Genomic DNA, 26041 nt, shown 5'->3' with positions numbered 1-26041 from the left:
CCCTGATGGGGCTCACAATCTAAATTCCCTATCAGTATGTTTAAGGAATGTGGGAGTACCCCGAGGAAACCCACAGAAACACGGGGAGAACACACAAACTCTTTGCAGATTTTGTCCTTGGTGGGGTTTGAACCCAGGACTCCAGCGCTGCAAGGCTGCTGTGCTAACCACTGCACCACCATGCTGCCCATGTCGTATACTGTTCAAAATTTTGCAGGATTAACACAGAAATATCAGACAGTGTTATCATTGTAAGAATGTGATGTAGATTGTTAGCATTACTGTCTCACTAATGTAAAATACTTTGCATGACTGGGGTGGGCAAAGCCGAAAGCTCTTAATGCACGCTACCAAGTTTCATTCAGGATACGTTTGTGGTTACTTATACCATTAGACATTTTGATCCATTCACAAATAGCTTTATTAAGATAAGAGGGTTATTTAAAATTATTCGCCATGTAGTGCTTACAAAAAGCCCTCTGGGACATGCAAGCAAAGAGAGGAAAAAAGTTAAAAAAAAGACTGGTAAAAAATAGAAAGAGAATTCTGCATATATAATTAAATGTTTTTTTGTTATAGCCCAATGAATTCTTCTACATTAACATGGAAAATCAGACAAAATCTTCATGAGTAACAACTGACAAACAACAAAAGTCACAATTACAGTTATTATGGTGATACTGTGATCTATGTATATGTCACAGTATCACTTTATTAAGTGTAATTATGTATATATATATATAACTATATATAACTATATATATATATAGATATATATATATACTAGATGGCAGCCCGATTCTAAAGAATCGGGAGTCTAGAATCCATATATACTTTATTTATTCAAATGTAAGAATAATACAATTAATAAATAATAGTAAGAAAGAACAAAAATAATAGGCAGTATATGGAGAAAACACCAAACAAAAGTTCAAAATTGGTGTGAAAATGTCACTGAACCACTTCACAACTAAATATATATAGTTTTGGTAAATGGTATTATCATTTTTTTGACGAAATTCGGCAGGAGCTTGAAGAGCAACGTCACTGGGCCCGCCTCCACGCAGTAGAAACTTGCTGTGAGGTAAAAATTCAAAAATCACACCAAAATGGCGGGCGGAGTGTGTCATAGTACGGCACGTTTCTGATTGGTCGCTCGCAGCAGGCGGCAACCAATCAGACACTGGACACTGTTGACGTCACTTATCTCCGGACATTAGCTCCGGACATTAGCTCCGGACATTAGCTCCGGACATTATCTCCGCACATTAGCTCCGGACATTAGCTCCGGACATTAGCTCCGGACAAAGCCACGGAAGTTGGCACAAATTGCAGGAAGTAGTATTCTAGGCAATTAATCTCCGGACATTAGCTCCGGACATTAGCTCCGGACATTAGCTCCGGACATTAGCTCCGGACAAAGCCACGGAAGTTGGCACAAATTGCAATCAGTAGTATTCTAGGCAATTATATATTAGACTAGATGGCAGCCCGATTCTAAAGAATCAGGAGTCTAGAATCCATATATACTTTATTTATTCAAATGTAAAAATAATACAATTAATAAATAATAGTAAGAAAGAACAAAAAATGGCTGCACTCACCAGCTCTTGACAATTCTTGTTATTTAAGGTACAGTTACACAGGATCCATGAACATGCTTATGAGGGGAGGGATGAAAGACATCAGACGACAACTTTGCGTGTTGTGGCAAATGCCACAACAACGGTTCTTTGCTTAAGAACAATGTCAGGTAGTAGGAAAATACCCAGTTAATAATAGGCAATAGTTCTTTGCAGGAATGCAGATATTAATAAATAGGCAGTTTATATTGCAGAGAAATTGCTGGGCAATAATGGACAATGTCCTTATGTGGCAAATAATAGAGCAATATACCCAATGTGGCAAAGAAGAGGTTAATAAACGGCAGTCTCTCAGTATAAAAGTCAGTGAATAATAGGCAGTATATGGAGAAAACACCAAACAAAAGTTCAAAATTGGTGTGAAAATGTCATTGAACCACTTCACAACTAAATATATATAGTTTTGGTAAATGGTATTATCATTTTTTTGACGAAATTCGGCAGGAGCTTGAAGAGCAATGTCACTGGGCCCGCCTCCACGCAGTAGAAACTTGCTGTGAGGTAAAAATTCAAAAATCACACCAAAATGGCGGGCGGAGTGTGTCACAGTACGGCACGTTTCTGATTGGTCGCTCGCAGCAGGCGGCAACCAATCAGACACTGGACACTGTTGACATCACTTATCTCCGGACATTAGCTCCGGACATTAGCTCCGGACATTAGCTCCGGACAGGAAGTTGGCACAAATTGCAGGAAGTAGTATTCTAGGAAATTATATATTAGATATATATAAAGTACAGACCAAAAGTGTGGACACACCTCCTCTTTTAAAGATTTAAAGATTTTTCTGTATTTTCATAACTATGAAAATTGTACATTCACACTGAAGGCATCAAAACTATGGATTAATACATGTGGAATTATATACTTAAAAAAAGTGTGAAACAACTGAAAATATGTCTTATATTCTAGGTTCTTCAAAGTAGCCACCTTTTGCTTTGATGACTGCTGTGCACACTCTTTGCATTCTCTTGATGAGCTTCAAGAGGTAGTTACCAGGAATGGTTTTCACCATGTGCACTGTCAGGTATTTAATAAGTGGGATTTCTTGCCTTATAAATGGGGTTTGGACCATCAGTTGTGTTGTGCATAAGTCTGGTGGATACACAGCTGATAGTCCTATTGAATAGACTGTTAGAATTTGATTATGGCAAAAAAAAAGCAGCTAAGTAAAGAAAAACGAGTGGCCATCATTACTTTAAGAAATGAAGGTCAGTCAGTCTGAAAAATTGGGAAATCTTTGAAAATGTCCGCAAGTGCAGTGGCAAAAACCATCAAGCGCTACAAAGAAACTGGCTCACATGAAGACCATCCCAGGAAAGGAAGACCAAGAGTCACCTCTGCTTCTGAGGATAAGTTTATCCGAGTCACCAGCCTCAGAAATCGCAGGTTAACAGCAGCTCAGATTAGAGACCAGGTCAATGCCACACAGAGTTATAGCAGCAGACACATCTCTACAACAACTGTAAAGAGGAGACTTTGTGCAGCAGGCCTTTATGGTAAAATAGCTGCTAGGAAACCATTGCTAAGGACAGGCAACAAGAAGAAGAGACTTATTTGGGCTAAAGAACACAAGGAATGGACATTAGTGGAAATCTGTGCTTTATTCTGATGAGTCCAAATTTGAGATCTTTGGTTCCAACCACCGTGTCTTTGTGCGACGCGGAAAAGAAGAACGGCTGGACCCTACATGCCTGGTTCCCTCCGTGAAGCATGGAGGAGGAGGTATGATGGTGTGGGGGTGCTTTGCTAGTAACACTGTTGGGGATTTATTCAAAATTGAAGGCATACTGAACCAGCAAGGTACCACAGCATCTTGCAGTGGCATGCTATTCCATCCGGTTTGCGTTTAGTTGGACCATCATTTATTTTTCAACAGGACAGTGACGCCAAACACACCTCCAGGCTGTGTAAGGGCTTTTAGACCAAGAAGGAGAGTGATGGGGTGCTACGCCAGATGACCTGGCCTCCACAGTCACCAGACCTGAACCCAATCGAGATGGTGTGGGGTGAGCTGGACCGCAGAGTGAAGGCAAAAGGGCCAACAAGTGCTAAGCATCTCTGGGAACTCCTTCAAGATTGTTGGAAGACCATTCCCGGTGACTACCTCTTGAAGCTCACCAAGAGAACGCCAAGAGTGTGCAAAGCAGTGACCAAAGCAAAAGGTGGCTACTTTGAAGAACCTAGAATATAAGACATATTTTCATTTGTTTCACACTTTTTTGTTAAGTATATAATTCCACATGTGTTAATTCATAGTTTTGGTGCTTTCAGTGTGAATGTACAATTTTCATAGTCATGAAAATACAGAAAAATCTGTAAATGAAAAGGTGTGTCCAAACTTTTGGTCTGTACAAATATACATATATACATATTCTTACATAAATATATACATATATGATGTGTATGTGGACTAGATTTTAATATGATAGGACACTGATAACACTTTCTTTGGTAAATTTTTACAAATTTTGTGCAACAAATCAATCCACATGGAAAGTAATTTGCTGAAAACACCCAATAAATTGTATAGATGGACATGTGAGATTCTCATACAACTCTATCCTGAATAAAATATCCTCAGGCTGCTGGGTAGAACAAAACACTTACTATTTAATGATGTTTAACCTGCTGCTTTTGTTTTCTTAACACTTTGAAGGCATTAATCACATACAATTGCCTTATTCTAGAACCAATGGCTATGACAACACCTTGTATTCCTGCAAGCCTAAACTCACAAAGGAAACAAAGTTCAAAGACGCCATTGACTCAAGGATGTGTTTTCAGTTAATGCATTAAAATAGAGACAGCTTCTTCTCATAGCTTCACTATATAGAGAGGTTTATTCAGCTCACAAAGGTCCTTTTAATTAGAACAATCTTTCACAGCCATCTATACATTTCTCCAAGAAGCTGTCCAAATAGATTGTTCTGATTGTTCAGAGATGTGGTGCTATCATTCCAAGAGGTTTTCATTTTTCCCCTTTTTAAGATGAGGTCAAATAGCTCCCGAGGATAGCTCCTTTTAAACATTTGTCCTTACTATTAATTTAATTGGAAAATGAGCACCATTTCTAATTATATGTCAGATGCCAAAAATAAAATACCTAACTAAGGATGGTTTAGATAACCTTCAGCTCATCTAATGCAACGATAAATAATTAGTTTATTGTTTATTGTGAATTTTAACAAATTTGAAGAATTGCTTTAGTTTATAGCACGTAAACAACAATAATTCATTATTTGCTATAGCTCGGGAAGGGAGAATTTATTCGAGTGGAACTGAATTGAACTCAATTTTTTGTAAAAATCAGCATTCTGAAAAAAATTGATTTTTTTATAATTGGTTCTGTGCAAATTTAGCAAAATGACAACCAGCTGTGGCTACCATTTTGCTGAACAGTAGACGGCTGGGAAAAAGGTTTAGGCCATGTTCACACATTGCACATTTCCCTGCGGATTTTTCTGCACTAAAAACCGCAGCTCTTGGCAGAAAACGCAGGTGCGGTTTTTTGATGCGGTTTTTAGTGCGGTTTTTAATGCGGTTTTTAATGCAGTTTTCTCTGCAGTTGGATGATAATGAGGGGTTAATACCACCTTGCTATTGTAATGTGGCATTAAGCCCGGTTAATAATGGAGAGGCGTCAATAAGACGCCTCTCCATTATTAATCCTATTAAAGGGTTAGAAAAAAACACAGACACTAGGAAAAAATATTTTAATGAAATAATGACACACACTTTTTGACAAAGCCTTTATTATATGCTCAATCCATCCTGAAGACCCTCGACCTGAAAAAGAAAAAAAAAACAAAAACAAATTCATACTCCCTGTCCGCAGAAATCCCATAACGAGGGTCCCACGACGATCTGCCATGGAGAACAGACACATCCGGAGATGTGTCTGCTCTCCACGGCTGCAGCAACACACTGACAGGAGCTCCGGCTCCTGTCGGTGTGTTACTGCGCATACGCAAGCGAGTTTACCGGCGTTCATTGACCCCGGTACTCTTGCTGTACGGCAGTGCTGCGTGGGAAAGTTCACACGCAGCTGTGCTGCCATAAACCGAGAAGCCGGCGCCATTGAACTCCGGAACAGTATGCGATACACTGCTAGGAGCTTTGCTCCTGGCAGTGTATCGCCGGAGAGCAGGCGATCAGCGTGGGACACTCGGTATTGGATTCTGCGGACAGGGAGTATGGATTTGGTTTATTTTTTTGGATTTTTCCCTAGGGGACCGAGGGCTTCGCGTACCAGTATGTGCTGTATGGTGAGTATATACTCTATGTTATATGTACTGTGTGTCATGTATGTTACGTTTATTGTATGTGTAGGTGTTTTGTGTTACTTACTATTGTGCTATGTCGCCAGACACAGGGACAACTCTCCCATCCTAATACCAGATGGGAGTAGTAGTCCCATACGGCGACTTAGCACAATTGGGTGGCACTATCGACACACAGACACACACAGACAGACGCACACACACACACAGACAGACGCACACACACACATATACATACACATCTCCATGGTGACAGCCACACTCCGCCCACACAATTCCGCCCACGCACTTCCGCCAGCTTCCCCGCACTTCCGGCTGCAGCGGTTTCTACACCCAAAACCGCAGAAAACCCGCAGATATTTTTGCATCTGCGGGTTTTACTGCGGGTTTGACCCTCACAATGGAGGTCTATGGGTGCAGAACCGCTGCAGTTCCGCACAAAGAAGTGACATGCTCCTTCTTTTTTTCCGCAGCAATTCCGCGTGTTTTTTTCCGGGATTTTCCTCAATGTGGGCACAGCGGTTTTTGTTTTCCATAGGGTAATATTGTACTGTACCCTACAAGGAAAACTGCTGCGGACCCGCATCGGCAAAATCACGGCGGTTCCGCGGTAAAAACCGCATAGTGTGAACATGGCCTTAAAAGGAAAAAAAGCATACGTACCTCACTGTTCATCTCTCTGCTCCCCTTGCTCCCTATAAACTGTCCGATCCTCCATACCTTTGTTGCACAGTGCAGAGGGAGTGGTCAGAGAGGTGAGCACAAGGTGAGTGTAAACATAAGGGACATTAGCCAGCTTTCATGTGCCCCTAACCGTTAAGGGTGGAATCGCGATCCACCAGTGGCTGTTAAAATTTCCCGTGGCACTCGCATTGATGTGAGAAAGGTGAAGTGAGTTTATTGGCTGTGAACTTGCAGGACCTGTCTGACGGCACCGCGAACAGGAGAACTTTCTCACGCTCGCAGTGTCAACAGATAGGTAATAGAAGCTCAGACACGGTGCTCAGTGTCTGCTGGATGACAGGCAGTATGGTTGTATCATGCAGCAATGCAGCCTGCCATCTAGATGTAACAGAAATAGACCCATTGTGGGACAAATGGATTAGCTGCATCTCTGCTGAAAGGTGAGGAATATTGTTGTTTGTTTTTTAAATTCTTTTGCAGATGAGGGCATCGGGGGAATGGGCAAGGTCATAAGTATGGTTTAATTAAGATTATTAAAGGAGTCTATGTCATTCTGTGTGTCTGTGTTTTTATACAACACGACTTTGGGGTTAGTAATGGGGGCGTCTTATTGACAACTCTGCATTACTAACAGCGGGGCTTGATGTCACCTGAGAATGCAAAGGTGACATTAACCTCCAAATTATCACCCCACTTGCCACCACTGCAGTGCAAGTGGAAAGAACGAGGCTAAGTGCAAGAATTGGTGCATCTTAGAGATGTGCCTTTTCTGGGGCAGCAGAGAGCTGATGTTTTTAGCCTGGGGGGCATTATCCATGGCCCCTTCCTAGGCTATTAATATCAGCATGCAGCTGTCTGCAGAGCCTTTGCAGGTTATTATGTCTTTTGTTTTAGGGGACTACAATTTAATAGCCAATAAAGGCTATGCATATATTTGTGAGCTGATATTAATAGCCTGGAAAGCTCCATGGGTAATACCCCCTTCCCAGGCTATGAACATCAGCCCCCAGCCATCGACTTTCCCTCTGCTGGTTACGAAAATTGTGCAGGAGCCTGCACCATTTTTTTACGATAACTAATCTTTTAATAATTAAATGCATGTACAGTAATTTGCATACACGCTGTATTAATTGTATTTGTCACTGACATCTATATATCTATTCTATGTGTATTTACTGTATGTAATCCATCTCTTCTATCCTATCAGCTCCTTCTGTGATGGCGCATAAATCACCGGCTTTTCTTCTATCTTCTATCTATCTATGTAATATACAGTCATGAGAATGACACCAAAATTATATTTTCACATGATCTGCTGCCCTCTGGTTTTTATTAGTGTTTGTCTGATGTTTATATCACATACAGAAATATAATTGCAATCATATTATGAGTACCAATAGGTTTTATTGACAGTTAGAATGAGTTAATGCAGCAAGTCAATATTTGCAGTGTTGACCCTTCTTCTTCAAGACCTCTGCAATTCTCCCTGGCATGCGCTCAATCAACTTCTGGACCAAATCCTGACTGATAGCAGTCCATTCTTGCATAATCAATGCTTGCATTTTGCCAGAATTTGTGGGTTTTTGTTTGTCCACCCGTCTCTTGATGATTGACCACAAGTTCTCAATGGGATTAAGATCTGGGGAGTTTCCAGGCCATGGACCCAAAATCTCTATGTTTTGTTCCATGAGTCATTTAATTATCACCTTTGCTTTATGGCAAGGTGCTCCATCATGCTGGAAAAGGCGTTGTTGGGCACCAAACTGCTCTTGGACGGTTGGGAGACGTTGCTCTTGGAGGACATTCTGGTACCATTCTTTATTCATGGCTGTGTTTTTAGGCAAGACTGTGAGTGAGCCGATTACCTTGGCTGAGAAGCAACCCCACACATGAATGGTTTCAGGATGCTTTACAGTTGGCATGAGACAAGACTGGTGGTAGCGCTCACCTCTTCTTCTCCGAATAAGCTGTTTTCCAGATGTCCCAAACTATCGAAAAGGGGATTCATCAGAGAAAATGACTTTGCCCCAGTCCTCAGCAGTCCACTCCCTGTACCTTTTGCAGAATATCAGTCGGTCCCTGATGTTTTTTCCGGAGAGAAGTGGCTTCTTTGCTGCCCTCCTTGACACCAGGCCTTGCTGAAAGAGTCTCCGCCTCACAGTGCGTGCAGAACGCACTCACACCAGCCTGCTGCCATTCCTGAGCAAGCTCGGCACTGCTGGTAGTCCAATCCCGCAGCTGAAACAGTTTTAAGATACGGTCCTGACGCTTGCTGGTCTTTCTTGGGCGCCCTGGAGCCTTTTTGACAACAATGGAAGCTCTCTCCTTGAAGTTCTTGATGATGCGATAGATTGTTGACTGAGGTGCAATCTTTGTAGCTGCGATACTCTTCCCTGTTAGGCCATTTTTGTGCAGTGCAATGATGGCTGCACTTGTTTCTTTAGAGATAACCATGGTTAACTGAAGAGAAACAATGATACCAAGCACCAGCCTCCTTTTAAAGTGTCCAGTGATGTCATTCTTACTTAATCATGACTGATTGATCGCCAGCCCTGTCCTCATCAACACCCACATCTGTGTTAATGGATCAATCACTAAAACGATGTTAGCTGCTCCTTTTAAGGCAGGACTGCAATTATGTTGAAATGTGTTTTGGGGGTTAAAGTTCATTTTCTGGGCAAATATTGACTTTGCAAGTACAGTAATTGCTGTTAAGCTGATCACTCTGACATTCAGGAGTATATGCAAATTGCCATTAGAAAAAATGAAGCAGTAGACTTTGGAAAAATTAATATTTGTCTCATTCTCAAAATTTTTGTCCATGACTGTATATATATATATATATATATATATATATGTCACTGGCATCTATTTTACTATATAATCTATCTATCTATCTATCTATCTGACTATCTTTTATTTATACAGTTGCACTGCAAAGTTTACATACCCTGGCAGAATTTTTGCTTTCTTGGCCCTTTTTCAGAGATTGTGAATGATAACACCAAAACTTTTTCTCCACTCATGGTTAGTGGTTGGGTTTTAGCCATTTATTGTCAAACTACTGTGTTCTCACTATTTAAATCATAATGTGAACCCAAATCATCCAAATGACCCTGTTCAAAGACAGCTTGAAGTCTTTTGTGGTATTTGTGGATGAGGTTCTTTATTTTCTCACATGGCAAAGCTGCCCACACTTCTTGGTTAAAAGTCTCCAGTTCCTGTACATTTCTGAGCTGTGTAGCATGAGCTACGTGCTTGAGATCTCCCCAGAGTGGCTCAATGATATTGAGGTCAGGAGACTGAGATGGCCACTCCAGAATCTCCACATTGTTCTGCTGTAGCCAAAGACAGGTCAACTTGGCCTTGTGATTTGGATCATTGTCATGTTGGAATGTCCAAGTATGTCCCATGCGTAGCTTTCAGGCTGATGAGTGCAAATTTGCCTTCAGTATTTGCTGATAATGTGCTGCATCTTTCCTTCAACTTTGACCAAGTTTCCTGTGCCTTTGTAGCTCACACATCTCCAAAACATCAGCGATCCACCTCCGTGCTTTACAGTAGGAATGGTGTTCCTGTCCTCATATGCCTTGTTGACCTCTATCCAAATGTAACGTTTATGGTTGTGGCCAAAAATTTCAATTTTGGTCTCATCACTCCAAATTACCTTGTTCCTGAAGTTTTGAGGCTTGTCTCTGTGCTGTTTTGCATATTGTAGGTGAGATACTTTGTGGCAGTTGCACAGCTATGGCTTTCCTTTGGAAACTTGCCCATGCAGCCCATTTTTCTTCAAGTGCCTCCTTATTGTGCATCTTGAAACAGCCACACCACTAGTTTTCAGAGAGTCCTGTATTTCAGCTGATGTTATTTGCGGGTTTTTCTTTGCATCCCGAACAATTTTCCTGGCAGTTGTGGATGAAATTTTATTGGTCTACCTGACCGTGGTTTTGTTTTTACAGAGCCCCTGATTTTCCATTTGTTAATCACAGTTTGAAAGCTACTGACTGGCATTATCCATTTCTTGGATATCATTTTGTATCCCTTTGCTGTTTTATACACTTCAACTACCTTTTTCCGTAGATCCGTTAACAGTTTTTTCTTTCCCATTGACTCACAATCCAGAAACATCAGAGGCTGGATGAAAGATGCAAGAGTCTGTCTGGATCCGAAAAACTCACTCAGCTTTTATGCACATACACTGATTACAAGTAAACAGGTCACAGGTGAGGATTTTACCTTTAGTAGCCATTCAATCTCATTTGTGTCAACTTCTGTGCATGTTATCAGGCCAAAATCTCTGGGGTATATGAACTTTTGATAAGGGTCATTTCGATGTTTTGGGTTGTCATTATGATTTAAATAGTGAGAACACAGTAGTTTGACAATAAATGGCTTCACCCAACCAATGACAAATCGCATTGCAAACGGATAGCAATCGCACTGAGCTCAAATGTACATTGGATGTTAGCTGTGAAAATCAGATTGTACTCACATAACACTCGCATGACAATCGCATTACTCTCATGCGACTCTCAGCAGGGAGACTCGGACTGATATGTCATACACTTAGTTTGACTCCGGCCTAACTGTGCTATCAGCTGAAGGAGTCTGGCTGATATATACACCAAGGCTTTCAATATAACTATTAATTCAGAGTTCTCATTGCACTGCAATTTTCGCCACACATGTGCTTTTGTCAACAGTAACAGCAGCATATGCAGAGTTTGAATAATGGAGAGCGCTCCATCTGTCAGCTCATCAGCTCCAATACAGTATGATTGTGGGGTGTTGATGTGTTGTTGTGGCCACTGAAGGTGTAACAATGTCTTCCATCCATAACATATTGTAATGCCCATTAGACAGGATCAAATAGATGTCTTGTTGGTATGATGGTAATATGATGGAGTAAAGCACTGTACTATGTACGTAGTGCAGCGTACTGACTATCCAATCAAAGGAACAATTTCTCATGAGAGACCAATGCATACTGTAACAAAAAATATTTCTATATTTAAATGTTTTAAATAAAAATGCAACCCCCTAAAATATGAGTTTTTCCCATGAAAAAAAAGGGTCTAGGAAAAATAATCACTGCAAAAAAAGACTATGTATCTGGTATCAGCACATCCATACAGACCCAAGGTATAAAACCTTTTTGTTATTTTTCCTCAACACAGTTAAACAGAAAATGCTAAAACACCTAACCAAAAATGAAATAAAAAGTTATTAAAAAGTTGTATATTTCACAAATTATTGCCAAAAAAATCTATATATTGTTACACAAAAATACAAACCTCTATACGTTTCTGTAATAAGAAAAATGAAATAATTGTAGTTTTCAGAATACGATAAAAAATCACTATATTTTAAAAGTAATCTTGTGCAAAAGTAATAAATATTAAAACAAATGACATCAACAATATAGGGTATCACCTAATCTGTATCAATCCATAATTTAAAATTATATTATTATTTCTCCCATACAGCAAATGCTGAAAAAACTTTGATAGACTTGATGAGAGGAATTTACTAAGGTGCTTACACCAGAAATCTAAAAACCTTACTAAGTTGCAATATTTTTGTGCAACTGTAGAGTTGCAAAATATTATGACTTTTGGCATTTGCACACCAGTACCGGCCAGGTACTCCAATATGGGCACAGAATGCAGAGGACATGGACAGGACAGGACAGGACATGGTCAAATGTGCCCAACAAATTCGTCATACATTATGCCATAAAAGTGGTGTAACTCATTTCAGAAATATACGCCGACCCCTAAATTTCTGGTGGGGGCGCACACTGAGTATAAAACTTGCCTGGTTCATTAGGTGGTGCATGCCACTTAATGTATCAGCTCAGTGTACTCCAGGAACCACTTTATTAAGAATTTATTAAGACACCACTTTAAGTGCCCCCATTGTTTTTTCTCACATCCTGCCTCATAAACAAATAAAATAAAAAGCTATCAAAATATCACATGTACCTAACAATTGCATCAATGAAAAATTACAACTTGTCCTACAAAAACTCTTTACATATGTCTGCTTACAGAAAAATTTAAGAAAAATTGTAAGTCTGAGATTACCACAACCCCTTCGTATCAGCAATTATGTAAAGTTTGATGAAAAACCTACAGCTCTTAGACAATGATGCAAAATAAACGTGATATCTCTATATTCTGTACTGCCCCACAGAATGAAAAGTTAGAACCTTTTTGTGAATAATGTGAATGGCGTAAAATGTATTGTTATTCTCCCCTTAAATTGTTAATATAAGAAAGTTAAGTTATTCGTACTCCGAAATGGTATCCTGAAGAAGCACACATCTTCTTGGGAAACAAACAAGTCCTCTTTGTGCAATGTAGATGAAAAAATAAAAATATTATGGCTTCTGGAATATGAAGAAGATTTTTGTTAATTTATGTCAAATTAAACTTTTTTCTGTATCAACTTTGCTGTCAAACTAATATTGGCAATTTGTTACATAACATCTGAAGTAGGGTTGAGCGAAAAGGATTGGACAAATTGAAAAATCGCCAACTTTCAGCAAAGTCGGGTTTCATGAAACCCGACCTGATCCTAGTGTGGGATCGGCCATGAGGTCGACGATCTGCGCGCAAAAGTCGCGTTTCGTATTACGCTTTCAGCGCCATTTTTCAGCCATGAAGGAGGACGCAAAGTGTGGGCAGAGTGATGACATAGGTTTCGGTCTTAGAGAAGGGCATGACAGTGATTGACTTGCTTTCTGCGGCGTCACAAGGGCTATAAAGCGGCGTGCACGCCGGCCGCCATCTTACTTCTCCCGATCGTAGCATAGGGAGAGGTTGCCGCAGCTTCATCAGAAGAAGGGATATAGTTAGGGAGGGAAGATTAACCCCCAAACTGCTTGTGCTGTAGCGATTTCCACTGTCCAACACCACCATTTGTTTGCAGGGACAGTGGAGGCTATATTATTGTGCATCAGCTCTGTAGCTTATTAGGCTGCCTTATATTAACTGTGTCTGCCACTCATTACAGTTGTCCTCCACTGAACAAAGCAATGCCGCCTGTTTAGTCCTGTTACCAATTTTGAACTGCATTTAGCCTACTTTAATATTTGGGCCTACCATCTGTGTCTGCCACTCATAACAGTTGTCCTCCACTGAACAAAGCAATGCCACCCGTTTAGGCCTGTAACCAATTTTGAACTGCGTTTAGCCTACTTTATTAGGCTACGTTCACATTTGCGTTGTGCGATGTTGCATCGGAGACGCAACGCATAACGCAAACAAAAACGCAACAAAACGCACGCTAAAACGCAGCGTTTTGCGACGCATGCGTTCTTTTTTACCGAAATTTGGACACAAAAAAAATGCAACTCTCTGCGTTTTCTGCGCCCCACGCTTGCGGCAAAAAAACCCGCATGCGTCGCAAAACGCAGCCCAACGCATGTCCATGCGCCCCCCATGTTAAATATAGGGGCACATGACGCATGCATCGCCGCGGCTGCGCCCGACGCAGCCCCACAAAACGCTAATGTGAACGTAGCCTTATTTGGGCCTACTAACTGTGTCTGCCACTCATTACAGTTGTCCTCCACTGGACAAAGCAATGCCGCCTGTTTAGTCCTGTTACCAATTTTGAACTGCATTTAGCCTACTTTAAGATTTGGGCTTACTAACTGTGTCTGCCACTCATTACAGTTGTCCTCCACTGAACAAAGCAATGCCGCCCGTTTAGGCCTGTTACCAATTTTGAACTGCATTTAGCCTACTTTAATATTTGGGCCTACTACTAACTGTGTCTGCCACTCATTACAGTTGTCCTCCAATGAACAAAGCAATGCCGCCTGTTTAGTCCTGTTATCAATTTTGAACTGCATTTAGCCTACTTTAATATTTGGGCCTACTAGTAACTGTGTCTGCCACTCATTACAGTTGTCCTCCACTGAACAAAGCAATGCCGTCCGTTTAGGCCTGTTACCAATTTTGAACTGCATTTAGCCTACTTTATTATTTGGGCCTACTAACTGTGTCTGCCACTCATTACAGTTGTCCTCCACTGGACAAAGCAATGCTGCCTGTTTAGTCCTGTTACCAATTTTGAACTGCATTTAGCCTTCTTTAAGATTTGGGCCTACTAACTGTGTCTGGCACTCATTACAGTTGTCCTCCACTGAACAAAGCAATGCCACCCGTTTAGGCCTGTTACCAATTTTGAACAGCATTTAGCCTACTTTAATATTTGGGCCTACTACTAACTGTGTCTGCCACTCATTACAGTTGTCCTCCACTGAACAAAGCAATGCCGCCTGTTTAATCCTGTTATCAATTTTGAACTGCATTTAGCCTACTTTAATATTTTGGCCTACTACCAACTGTGTCTGCCACTCATTATAGTTGTCCTCCACTGAACAAAGCAATGCCGCCCGTTTAGTCCTGTTACTAATTTTGATCTGCATTTAGCCTTCTTTAATATTTGGGCCTACTAACTGTGTCTGCGACTCATTACAGTTGTCCTCCACTGAACAAAGCAATGCCGCCTATTTAGTCCTGTTACCAATTTTGAACTGCATTTAGCCTACTTTAATATTTGGGCCTACTAACTGTGTCTGCCACTTATTACAGTTGTCCTCCACTGAACAAAGCAATGCTGCCCATTTAGGCCTGTTACCAATTTTGAAAAAATATAATGCACGTCACTCTGTAACCAGGTGGTGCTCGGAGAGGGATACCACTCCCTTTTCACATATAAATCAAAAAAATCCGGCACTCAAACTTTCTGCAATTAAGGTTTATTTAAATGCAATTTAAGCGCTATCACCTACAGGAGCCTATCCTTCACCACGAGCCGCTCACAGCTGATTCTTTTCCCTTCACAGCAATCCGTCTGAGGAAGGTCTAACTTACTGACCGAAACGTCATGAATTTTGGATTGCATTTAAATAAACCTTAATTGCAAAAAGTTTGAGTGCCGGATTTTTTTGATTTATATGTTACCAATTTTGAACTGCATTTAACCTACTTTAATAATTGGGCCTACTACTAACTGTGTCTGCCACTCATTACAGTTGTCCGCCACTGAACAAAGCAATGCCGCCTGTTTAGTCCTGTGACCAATTTTGAACTGCATTTAGCCTACTTTAATATTTGGGCCTACTAACTGTGTCTGCCACTCATTACAGTTGTCCTCCACTGAACAAAGCAATGTCGCCTGTTTAGTCCTGTTACCAATTTTGAACTGCATTTAGCCTACTTTAATATTTGGGCCTACTGCTAACTGTGTCTGCCACTCATTACAGTTGTCCTCCACTGAACAAAGCAATGCCGCCTGTTTAATCCTGTGACCAATTTTGAACTGCATTTTGCCTACTTTAATATTTGGGCCTACTAACTGTGTCTGCTACTCATTACAGTTGTCCTCCACTGAACAAAGCAATGTCGCCCGTTTACGCCTGTTACCAATTTTTAACTGCATTCAGCCTACTTTAATATTTGGGCCTACTACTAACTGTGTCTGCCACTCATTATAGTTGTCCTCCACTGAACAAAGCAATGCCGCCTGTTTAGTCCTGTTACCAATTTTGAATTGCATTTAGCCTACTTTAATATTTGGGCCTACTAACTGTGTCTGCCACTCATTACAGTTGTCCTCCACTGAGCAAAGCAATGCCGCCTGTTTAGTCCTGTTACCAATTTTGAACTGCATTTAGCCTACTTTAATATTTGGGCCTACTAACTGTGTCTGTGCCACTCATTACAGTTGTCCTCCACTGAACAAAGCAATGGCGCCTGTTTAGTCCTGTTACCAATTTTGAACTGCATTTAGCCTACTTTAATATTTGGGCCTATATCTGTGTTTCCTCCTCATCCTGCCCATTGCCCAGCCACTGCTAGATGAGTCTGCTGGTACATTGACCCAGACCACTACATTCCCCTTGCACTCTACACAGCCAGAATCTGACCCTGCTGAAAGTCAGGTTCCCCTTCCCGCATACTATACCACCTTACACGGGGACAAAGAGGAAGGTGCAGATGAAAGTACAGGTTCCTTCATCAGGTGGGGGGGCATACTCGGCAACGTCACTGGCACAGGGCCCCTCATAGTATGCAAAAGTGTCTCTGCCAGTGAAAGGCGCCACCTGCCGTCAAACACACCACCGTACTATGAGGGGCCCTGTGCCAGTGCCAAAGAGTGGGCCCCCACTGCTTGCTCTGGAGCACAGCACTTGCAAAGTTGAAATACTTACCTCTCCCTGCTTCACCGCCGTGACGTATTCCGCGTTTCCTGGGCCCACGAAAATCTTGAGCCAGCCCTACCCACCACAACTTTAGCCAAATGACCCCCTGTTTTCAATGCCTAATTATTATTATAAAGTAAATTAAGATTGAGAAGTTTAAGTAATAAGAATTGATGTTTTTGGCATTAAAATGGGCATTGTAGGTGTTTTCCTGTCCTCCACTCACTGCCGACTGTGATTCCCCATTGACTTGCATTGGGACAAAGTCGATCTGAAAAAAGTAAAAGTCGCTCAACTCTAATCTGAAGATGAACAATTCAAAGAAGGTATCACAGTCGATCTGTACATGGGATGTACAAATGTGTTATGAGTGGAACATTGTATGTTAGGGTCCCATTTAATTTTACATTGAGGCCCAGAAGAAAAAGTTACTCCTCTATTAATTTAATTTTTTTTAAAAATCAATATTCCCAGTAGGTAAGTAATGGTCATCTCGATCTTCATCTTCTGAAGCATTACTGTTTGAAAAATCTGCATTTTATTTATCCTGTAATTTATTTTGACTTTCACAATAAAGTACTCATTCCTGCTTGAAATCTTATATCCTAAAAGGTTTTTGTAGTAAGGGTAGAAAAACATTCAGGAAGACAGGTCAAAATAGATTCCAAGTGTAAAATCTGCTATTGTTTTATCACATTTTTAAGAAACTTGCTAATTACTTCTATCTGTTTAGCCTTGTGTTTTTGGTCTTCTGATACTAAACACAATACAGTAGATTGTTATTGGAAACATATATAGCTAAAGAATATTTCTAGAATACTGAATTCCTTCTTAAAGAAATTTAATTTTACATAATCTAATATAAGTACAATTTATATTGTGCATTTTGTTTTCACTGGTAAGTTCTTAATGTCATACTTCAAAAGATTCAAGTGCAGACATGTCCTTAGTAAAAACTTCTATAAACTTGCTATATAGAAATGATTTATTTACAGCAGTTTATAGCTTGCTCTTCATGCAGTCGCTCATCTGGCGATGTCTAAACCCTTGTTCTCTAGTTTTCAAGCATATGTCAGTTCTTCTCACTATTTGCATGCTATTAATAGTGCAACTCCTCCAAGAATGGTCAGTGCCTGTGAAATCCCCATACAATTTTAGCTACGCCTCTATTCAAAGCATCTTATTGCCTGACCCTCCTGCCAAACCTGAAATCACACAGAACATCTGGCTTGCTAAGGAGGAGACTGTGGGACGGATCCACACTAAAGAGATTTGTTTACCAGTGTTTGACCCATTGAAGAACTCAGTCTATCACCAGGAGGCAGCCAGGGCTGAGCTGAAACTTTGCTCCACTTGCCAATCAGCAATGGACTGTAGCAACCCCCGTTCAAATATTACCCCTAGACCGCTGCTCCCTCCTGGCTTGCTTGCCCCACTGCCCTCTCCATCTCATTCCTCTGCATCAGCTATGGCAGTGCCACCCTCCGTGCCCATGCCTGCTTCATTTTTAAGGCCTCCAACTCTTCTCTTAAGAGCAGCAGCAGCAGCTGCAGCCGCCGCTTGTGCGCCAAGGATGGCTTTGGAAAGAGGAACAGGTGGAAATTCTCTGTATCCTCGAACACCCAAATGTGCAAGATGCCGAAACCATGGGGTGGTATCAGCTCTTAAAGGGCACAAGCGGTTTTGCCGCTGGAGGGACTGTGCCTGTGCCAAATGTACCCTTATTGCAGAGCGTCAAAGAGTTATGGCTGCACAAGTTGCTCTCAGAAGACAGCAAGCTCAGGAAGAATGTGAAGTTCGGGGTGTGCAACATTTCATGTATACTGGAGCAAAGAACGATGAGCGGGAGGCCAGTAGACATAAAACAGACACACTACCAGTCCTTAGCCAGCAAGAGACTAAAGGTGAGTAGAAGTGACAAAAATAATAGTACTTATCATATATCTATCTGCACTTGTAAATGTGACAATATATAAAAGTATTTTATGTTATAAAGAATTATTTTCTCCCGTTTACTTTAGTTATATTGATACCAATTAGTGCAACTATCTGTGTCTGTAATATGCTTTAGCTTACTAAATCAAGACAATATACAGTGTATGTCTTACATGTAAAAAAGCTATATCTATAACATTCTATTTATTTATCTATCTCATGTCTATCTATCTATCTATCTATCATCTATCTGTCTCATATCTATCTATCTATCTATCTATCTATCTGTCTGTCTGTCTATATATCTATCTATCAATCACATATCTATCTATCTATCTATCTATCTATCTCATATCTATCTATCTATCTATCTCATATCAATTCAATTCAATTCAATTCAAATGAGCTTTATTGGCAGGACTAAGTACATGTTAGCATTGCCAAAGCATATGGTAAAAATACGGGGGTGGGGGAGGGGGGGATATAGAGGTCCAAGGAATATCAAATTCCTTTTAGAGGATAGGGGATGTTTCCAGGGTGGGGTATAGGAGTCCATGACATATCAGGCTCTTTAGTGGGGGGATAGGGACATGTCCAGGGTGGGGTATAGGAGTCCATATTCCGCTGCTACGGCCACTGCACTTTCCTCTTCCTCCAGTATTATCGGCAGTTTCTCTTCCTCCTCCTTGGAGGTGAATATCTATCTATCTATCTATCTATCTATCTCATATCTATCTATCTATCTATCTATCTCATATCTATCTATCTATCTATCTATCTATCTATCTATCCCATATCTATCTATCTATCTATCTATCTATCTATCTATCTATCTATTATATATCTAGCTATCTCATATCTATCTATCTATCTATCTATCATCTATCTATCTATCTATCTATCTATCTATCTATCTATCTATCTATCTATCTCATATCTATCTATCATCTATCTATCTATCTTATATCTATCTATCTCTATTATCTATCTATCTATCCATCTATCCATATATCTATCCATCTATCCATATATCTATCTCATATCTATCTATCTATCTATCTATCTATCTATCTATCTATCTATCTATCTATCATCTATCTATCTATCTTATATCTATCTATCTCTATTATCTATCTATCTATCCATCTATCCATATATCTATCTCATATCTATCTATCTATCTCATATCTATCTATCTATCTATCTATCTATCTATCTATCTCATATCTATCTATCTATCTATCTATCTATCTATCTATCGAAAACAAGAAGCATCACTAAGAGGCATTATAAAGTCAGTAAGGGTGCAAAATCTTTCAGGCAATTACTAAACCTCCAGATAGCTAAAAAAATGAAAGCAGCACTCCATCAAGAATTTAGGAAAAACTGTGATTTAATAAGTCGTTGGGGTTGCTGAGCCCTAATGGGCTGTTGAATCGTTTTTTTCCTAAATTCTTGGTGGAGTGCTGCTTTCATTTTTTCTATCTATCTATCTATCTATCTATCTATCTATCTATCTATCTATCTATCTATCTATCTCAAATCTATCTATTATTTATCCATCTATCTATCTATCTATCTATCTATCTATCAATTTGTGCATCTAGTATATATCTTTACATGTGAATGATTTATATATGTATATCAATTTAGCTGTCTGTATATATTTATTGATCTATTTATTATCTATCTCCTTATCTGTTTAGCTATTGATCGGTCTATCAATTATCTGTTTATCTTTCTATAACTCTACCAATTTATTGTCTAGCTATCTTATTTTCATAAAATATTAATCTATTGCATTAATTTTGTTTGTCTATGAACATAAATATACATTTACCTGTTTTAATCAAATTAGAGAAGTCTTAGAGGATTTTCTGTGAAAAGCCCAAATAGAATGTAACTGAGCTTAGGATCAGATATGGTTGAGTGTGTAACGTGTTCTGACGCAATGCGATCCCTGACACCAGAGCTACGTGGCTACGGCTACAGGTGCTGTCGTGTTCTGTTATGTTACATGTGTGTGCATGAGTTTGTATAGATTTGTGCTCATATATCAGTTGAGTTTAGGCACAAAAATAGTAGTAATAAAATCACAAATTTTCACATTTGCTATCTAAAATGCTTGCTTGTAAAATGCTTGCTAACAGCCGCAATATTTCTAAAACAGAGAACATGATTTCCAGTAGCAAAACCGCAAAACATATATAGCAAAGAGAGCTATGAAGTTTGCAAATCAGAATGTTGTATATGTATGGCACACACACATATCTATCTATCTTTCTATCTATCTATCTACCTATCTATCATCCATATCTATCTATCTATCCATATATCTATCTATCTATCTATCTATCTATCTATCTATCTATCTATCATCTATCTATCTATCTATCTATCTATCTATCTATCTATCTCATATCTATCTACCTATCTATCATCCATATCTATCTATCTATCCATATATCTATCTATCTATTATCTATCTATCTATCTATCTATCTATCCATCCATATCTATCTATCTATCTATCTATCTATCTATCTATCTATCTATCTCATATCTATCTACCTATCTATCATCCATATCTATCTATCTATCCATATATCTATCTATCTATTATCTATCTATCTATCTATCTATCCATCCATATCTATCTATCTATCTATCTATCTATCTATCTATCTATCTATCTATCTATCCATCCATATATCTCTATCTATCTATCTATCTATCTATCTATCTATCTATCTATCTATCTATCCATATATCTCTATCTATCTATCTATCTATCTATCTATCTATCTATCTATCTATCTATCTATCTATCCATCCATATATCTCTATCTATCTATCTATCTATCTATCTATCTATCTTCTATCTATCTATCTTCTATCTATCTATCTATCTATCTATCTATCTATCTATCTATCTATCTATCTATCTATCTATCTATCCATCCATATATCTCTATCTATCTATTATCTATCTATCTATCTATCTATCTATCTATCTATCTATCTATCTATCTATCTATCTATCCATCCATATATCTCTATCTATCTATCTATCTATCTATCTATATATATATATATATATATATATATATTTAGAGAAATAGTACACCATAAATTCAAGTTTAGAATTTATAGCAAAAAAAAGTATTTTTTATGTATAATTTTTATTTTGTAGTTTTCAATTGATAGTTCCCATCTTTTGAAATCTGTCTGTTTATTTTTATGGATATGTGACAGCAATTCAATTAGTTCTACTAATTAGTCACATGTTTTGTATGCATGTTTAGGGTTTTCTTTTTACTTTTCTGTTTATGCATACAACATGTAAGAAAATATATTTTCGCACCATTAACAGATGAGCTTTTAGTGACATTTATGGGTGCTCAACAATACTGCATTTCTTACCCCGATTCACTATTGTATTTGAGACTGTTTTTTAGTGTTTTGAGCCTTCTTCTTTATTTGCGCCAAATACATTGGTTCATTTACACCTTATTTGAGGTCTGTTTTATATGTGCTTGCTTGCTTTATTTATTTTTTTTAATTCACCACTGTGGCTTTACGGATTTCTAGATGTTTTTGCTTAACCAATTGCGACTTTTTTAAAAAGTCACAAAATTTGTTGGAAACGTATACTAGAATTTTAGGTGTAATTTTTGTGACTTTTTATGAATAAAAAAAGGTTAATGATAGATTAAAAAAAGACCATTTTTTACTTTTGCGCAAAATTCCTATACCGCATGCAGCATTTTGATGAATTTTCCGCACAAAACATCAAGGAATAACACAAAACAAAAAAAGAAAAGGGACTTAAAAAAATCCTCAAATGATGAATTGGGATCTTTGAGTCTTATAGCTTAATAATTGATAATCAATCCAATGTTTCTAGCTTTCCTTTTTTTTTTTACAAAATGTAATAATAATAATAATTTAAAAAATAAGAAATCTTCAGAATTCAAGCTTATGCATTACTGTCCAAATGGAAATTGTCACCTTTTTGCAGTGAAAAGTTTTTAGTGAAATCTGGCTATAAATGAACTGGTTTAGAAAGAAAACAGCAAATAAATATTAAGTCTATTCAAATAAACTCTGTGATGATACAAGTATGAATGAGAATAAGATTAAATCTAATTTCATTTTGATTTTTAGAATACAGTATAACTCTATACAACCAAATATGCAGCTTTCTTCAGTTTTTATTAACAGTTATACTTTTTATGTAATACATACACAGGAGACATTAATAATTTATATACCGACATTCTTATTTTTTTTACAATTAGTTTTATTTTCATTGGAATATTTTTTTTTTTACTGGCAAAATAAGTCCATATGAACTATTGAAATAATGTGCAGCAACCAATGAAATACTCAGGCTTTTATTTGTCTTAACTTTTGATAATGAATATAAAAATATGATGCTTCAATAAATTAAGGCATAAAATTAGAAAATCCTTGAGCTCCTCAAATATACATCTAAATAGCTTTTGGCACTAAGCAAAATTTTCTAGAATTTAATCTCAAGTCTATATATCTTGCTATTCATGTGAATTTTTCAAGTTCTTGCTGGGATTGAAAAAGATGTTCATCTTAATAGCAAATGAATTGAGCAAATATGTAATTATGGCAGAGATTATTTACTCTTTGTGTGGCCATGTCTGTCCACATGTATAAAAACTTGTGCTTTCACTGTAACCATAATTTGCCGAAAAATAAAAAAATATCAATGTGTTACCACGCTCTGCAAATATGCATATTTTTGCTTTTTTTAATTAAAAGAGCCAGCCAGAGCTGCATTTAAAGAATTAGTATTCTCATCTCATTTGCATATATTAGCTCAGACATCTATTCCAAAAAAAGCTGATAGAAATGTATTCTTGCCACTTTTTTTAGCAGAATTTAAGTAGAGAATATTAAATATTTCCCTATTTCTACTAAAAATATGGATCCGTACGCAATTATGAAAACGATAGCACTCATACGATCTATATATTTTTTACAAATATTTAGTTTATTGATTCCTGAAAATACAAATATTTACTTTGAGTTGAATCGTAATTTTTAGTATTCTTTAACACATGAAGTGTTTTTCACTACACAATTCCATATTTTATTAAAACTGATATCTTTAGCTACTTTGCTTTTAGAAAAAATGAATTAAATGGAATACGAGAGGTGGATAATAAGAGATAGGCTCTAATTGCATTGTATTTGTCATTTCTGATTGCTGTATATCCTAGGGATAAAAATATATACTGGAACCATATGAAACATTGTTAGACAGCTATACATTTGGATACACTTACCATTAGCACCTACTATAGCAGTTGAATAATGTGCAACATATATATTTAGCATTAGGCTGTAGTGAAGAAAATTGAGATTTCAGCACACAAAAAAGAGTATTTTGGATAGCCAAATGGCTACCAGAAGAACTTTTTAGGCAAGTGTCTGGCTCAGAGAAATCTATGGGAATGTAAAGTGTATGCACTGAATGAAATTGGCAAACAGAGTGAAATGAGCAGAATACATAATTCAGGATAGGCAAAATAAATTTAATGTACTGTAGGTTCTTCTATCTGCTGTTCAAAAATGTTCATTGCCAAAAATTAGACTGCTACAGATCATAATTTCTTAAAAATCCCCCCTTTCACAAAATCCAAATAATATAGAGAACTACATTGTTAAATGCACTTTCACAAAATTATTAGATTATTACAAAAGACAAAAATCTCAAACTCCCAGAGGGAAGACTGGACTTCATGTCACATAGTATTCCATACACTCATATTGCACATGACTTGACAATATTTATTTCTTCTTTGTTAAGAAATCCTGCTTCTGCACACGAGTGCTGTTAAACTTGAGCATACCCTTATATCATTAAATCCATAATTCAATAACAATATACAATGAGTTTTAAGCTAAGTTAGCTAAATTACGCATTGTTTTTGTATTTTTCTTTCCTATAGGTTCAGATGAATCAAAAGGAAAATATGATACATTTTCTGAGAGATTGTCAAGTTCCAACAGCATTGTCACCGTTCCTCAAACATCTCCAAATGAGCAGGTCAGTGCAGATCGCGTACTAAAGTCCTCTAGTTTAACAACAGCAAGCAAAGAAGATTCTCTTCAATCTCCTGGGTCTGAAGGAAGATCTGAAGGTGCTGACAGTCCAACATCTTTGTCATCTTCTGATCTGGAATCAGGAAATGAAAGTGAGTGGCCAAAAGTTAAAGTTCCTATTGTGTCCACAAAACCAAGAAATCCATTAGATATTCTTAGTAAAGTTTTTCCCAACCATCAACCAACCACTTTAGAAAGCATCTTGCACTACTGCAAAGGAGATGTTGTCCAAGCTATAGAGCTGGTTTTAAATGGAAAAGAACACAAACATGATACCAAAGACATTGATGGTCCATCTGGATCAGACCTCAGTAAGTTGTCAAGAGATTCAGCATTCAAGTTTACTGGATTAGGCTTTGGTGGTTTAGGTAATAATTCTGCCTTTTCTCCTCTTCGTACAAGTCCATCATCGGTTGGTGCCGATACAACAAGCATGCTTCATCCAAGACTTGGGCTGAGTCCATTACGCTTTGCTTATTCCACATCTAGCAGAGGGCTTCCTGGATTTATTTCCCCTTACTTTACATCGGGATTTGTTCCATCTCTTCCTTTTCATCCTGGGATGGATTATGCTTTTCCTGGAATTTTAAGAGATGCTTCTTACTGGCAGCGTAAGGACACTATGAACGTTAATGGACTTTACCCCAGAATAAATCAAGACAATCACTAGTACCAGCAAAAAAATGCACATCCGTACCTTATTTTTAGTTTAAAAAGGAACATTTTGTAGATTATATGTGCATTAATATTACTTTTATACACTTTAATTTTTTTTTGTAGAAGAATTGAATATTTTCTAATATTAACACTATGTTAATGGTGAATTATTGTAATAAACAGCTATTGATAATACATTTGTTTGGTTTATTTTAATCAATTTAATATCATAGCATAATAAACTAATATAAAGATACCTAACCTTTCAGGCTTTACATTTTACTGCTTTTTTGTAGGCAGTATAATCCAATTAAAATTGAAACACAAAATGTTGTACCTGTATAAGCAATGGGCAGTCAAACCTCTGAATAGCAGGGCAAGCTATTGCTAGTTTACAATCTACTACAAGGTTATTAGGTGGAGTCTTGGAAAAACAGTCTTATTGCTTTGTTTTATAGGTCTAGGTAAAAGTGGCC

General features: G+C 38.1%; 1 protein-coding gene across 1 annotated transcript; it reads left to right on the top strand.

Annotated features, from left to right (window-relative positions):
* The first annotated feature begins 18128 nt into the window (after nt 1-18128).
* Nucleotides 18129-25760, top strand: DMRTA1 (DMRT like family A1). The gene is made up of 2 exons (XM_069745499.1): nt 18129-18733; nt 24755-25760. The coding sequence occupies exons 1-2, from the start codon at nt 18196-18198 to the stop codon at nt 25576-25578; spliced, it is 1362 nt and encodes a 453-aa protein (XP_069601600.1). The 5' UTR covers nt 18129-18195; the 3' UTR covers nt 25579-25760.
* The last annotated feature ends 281 nt before the right edge of the window (nt 25761-26041 follow it).

This window comes from Ranitomeya imitator, chromosome 1 (genome assembly GCF_032444005.1).
Source record: "Ranitomeya imitator isolate aRanImi1 chromosome 1, aRanImi1.pri, whole genome shotgun sequence".
Taxonomy (NCBI): Eukaryota; Metazoa; Chordata; class Amphibia; order Anura; family Dendrobatidae; genus Ranitomeya; species Ranitomeya imitator.
This window is presented reverse-complemented; position numbering and strand designations above follow the sequence as displayed.

Excerpts from the sequence above, each read along its gene's own strand:
- DMRTA1 (XM_069745499.1), top strand. The coding sequence starts at position 18,196 with ATGGACTGTAGCAACCCCCGTTCAAATATTACCCCTAGACCGCTGCTC. Across the intron at positions 18,734-24,754 it reads TAGCCAGCAAGAGACTAAAG|GTTCAGATGAATCAAAAGGA; the intron begins GTGAGTAGAAGT and ends TCTTTCCTATAG.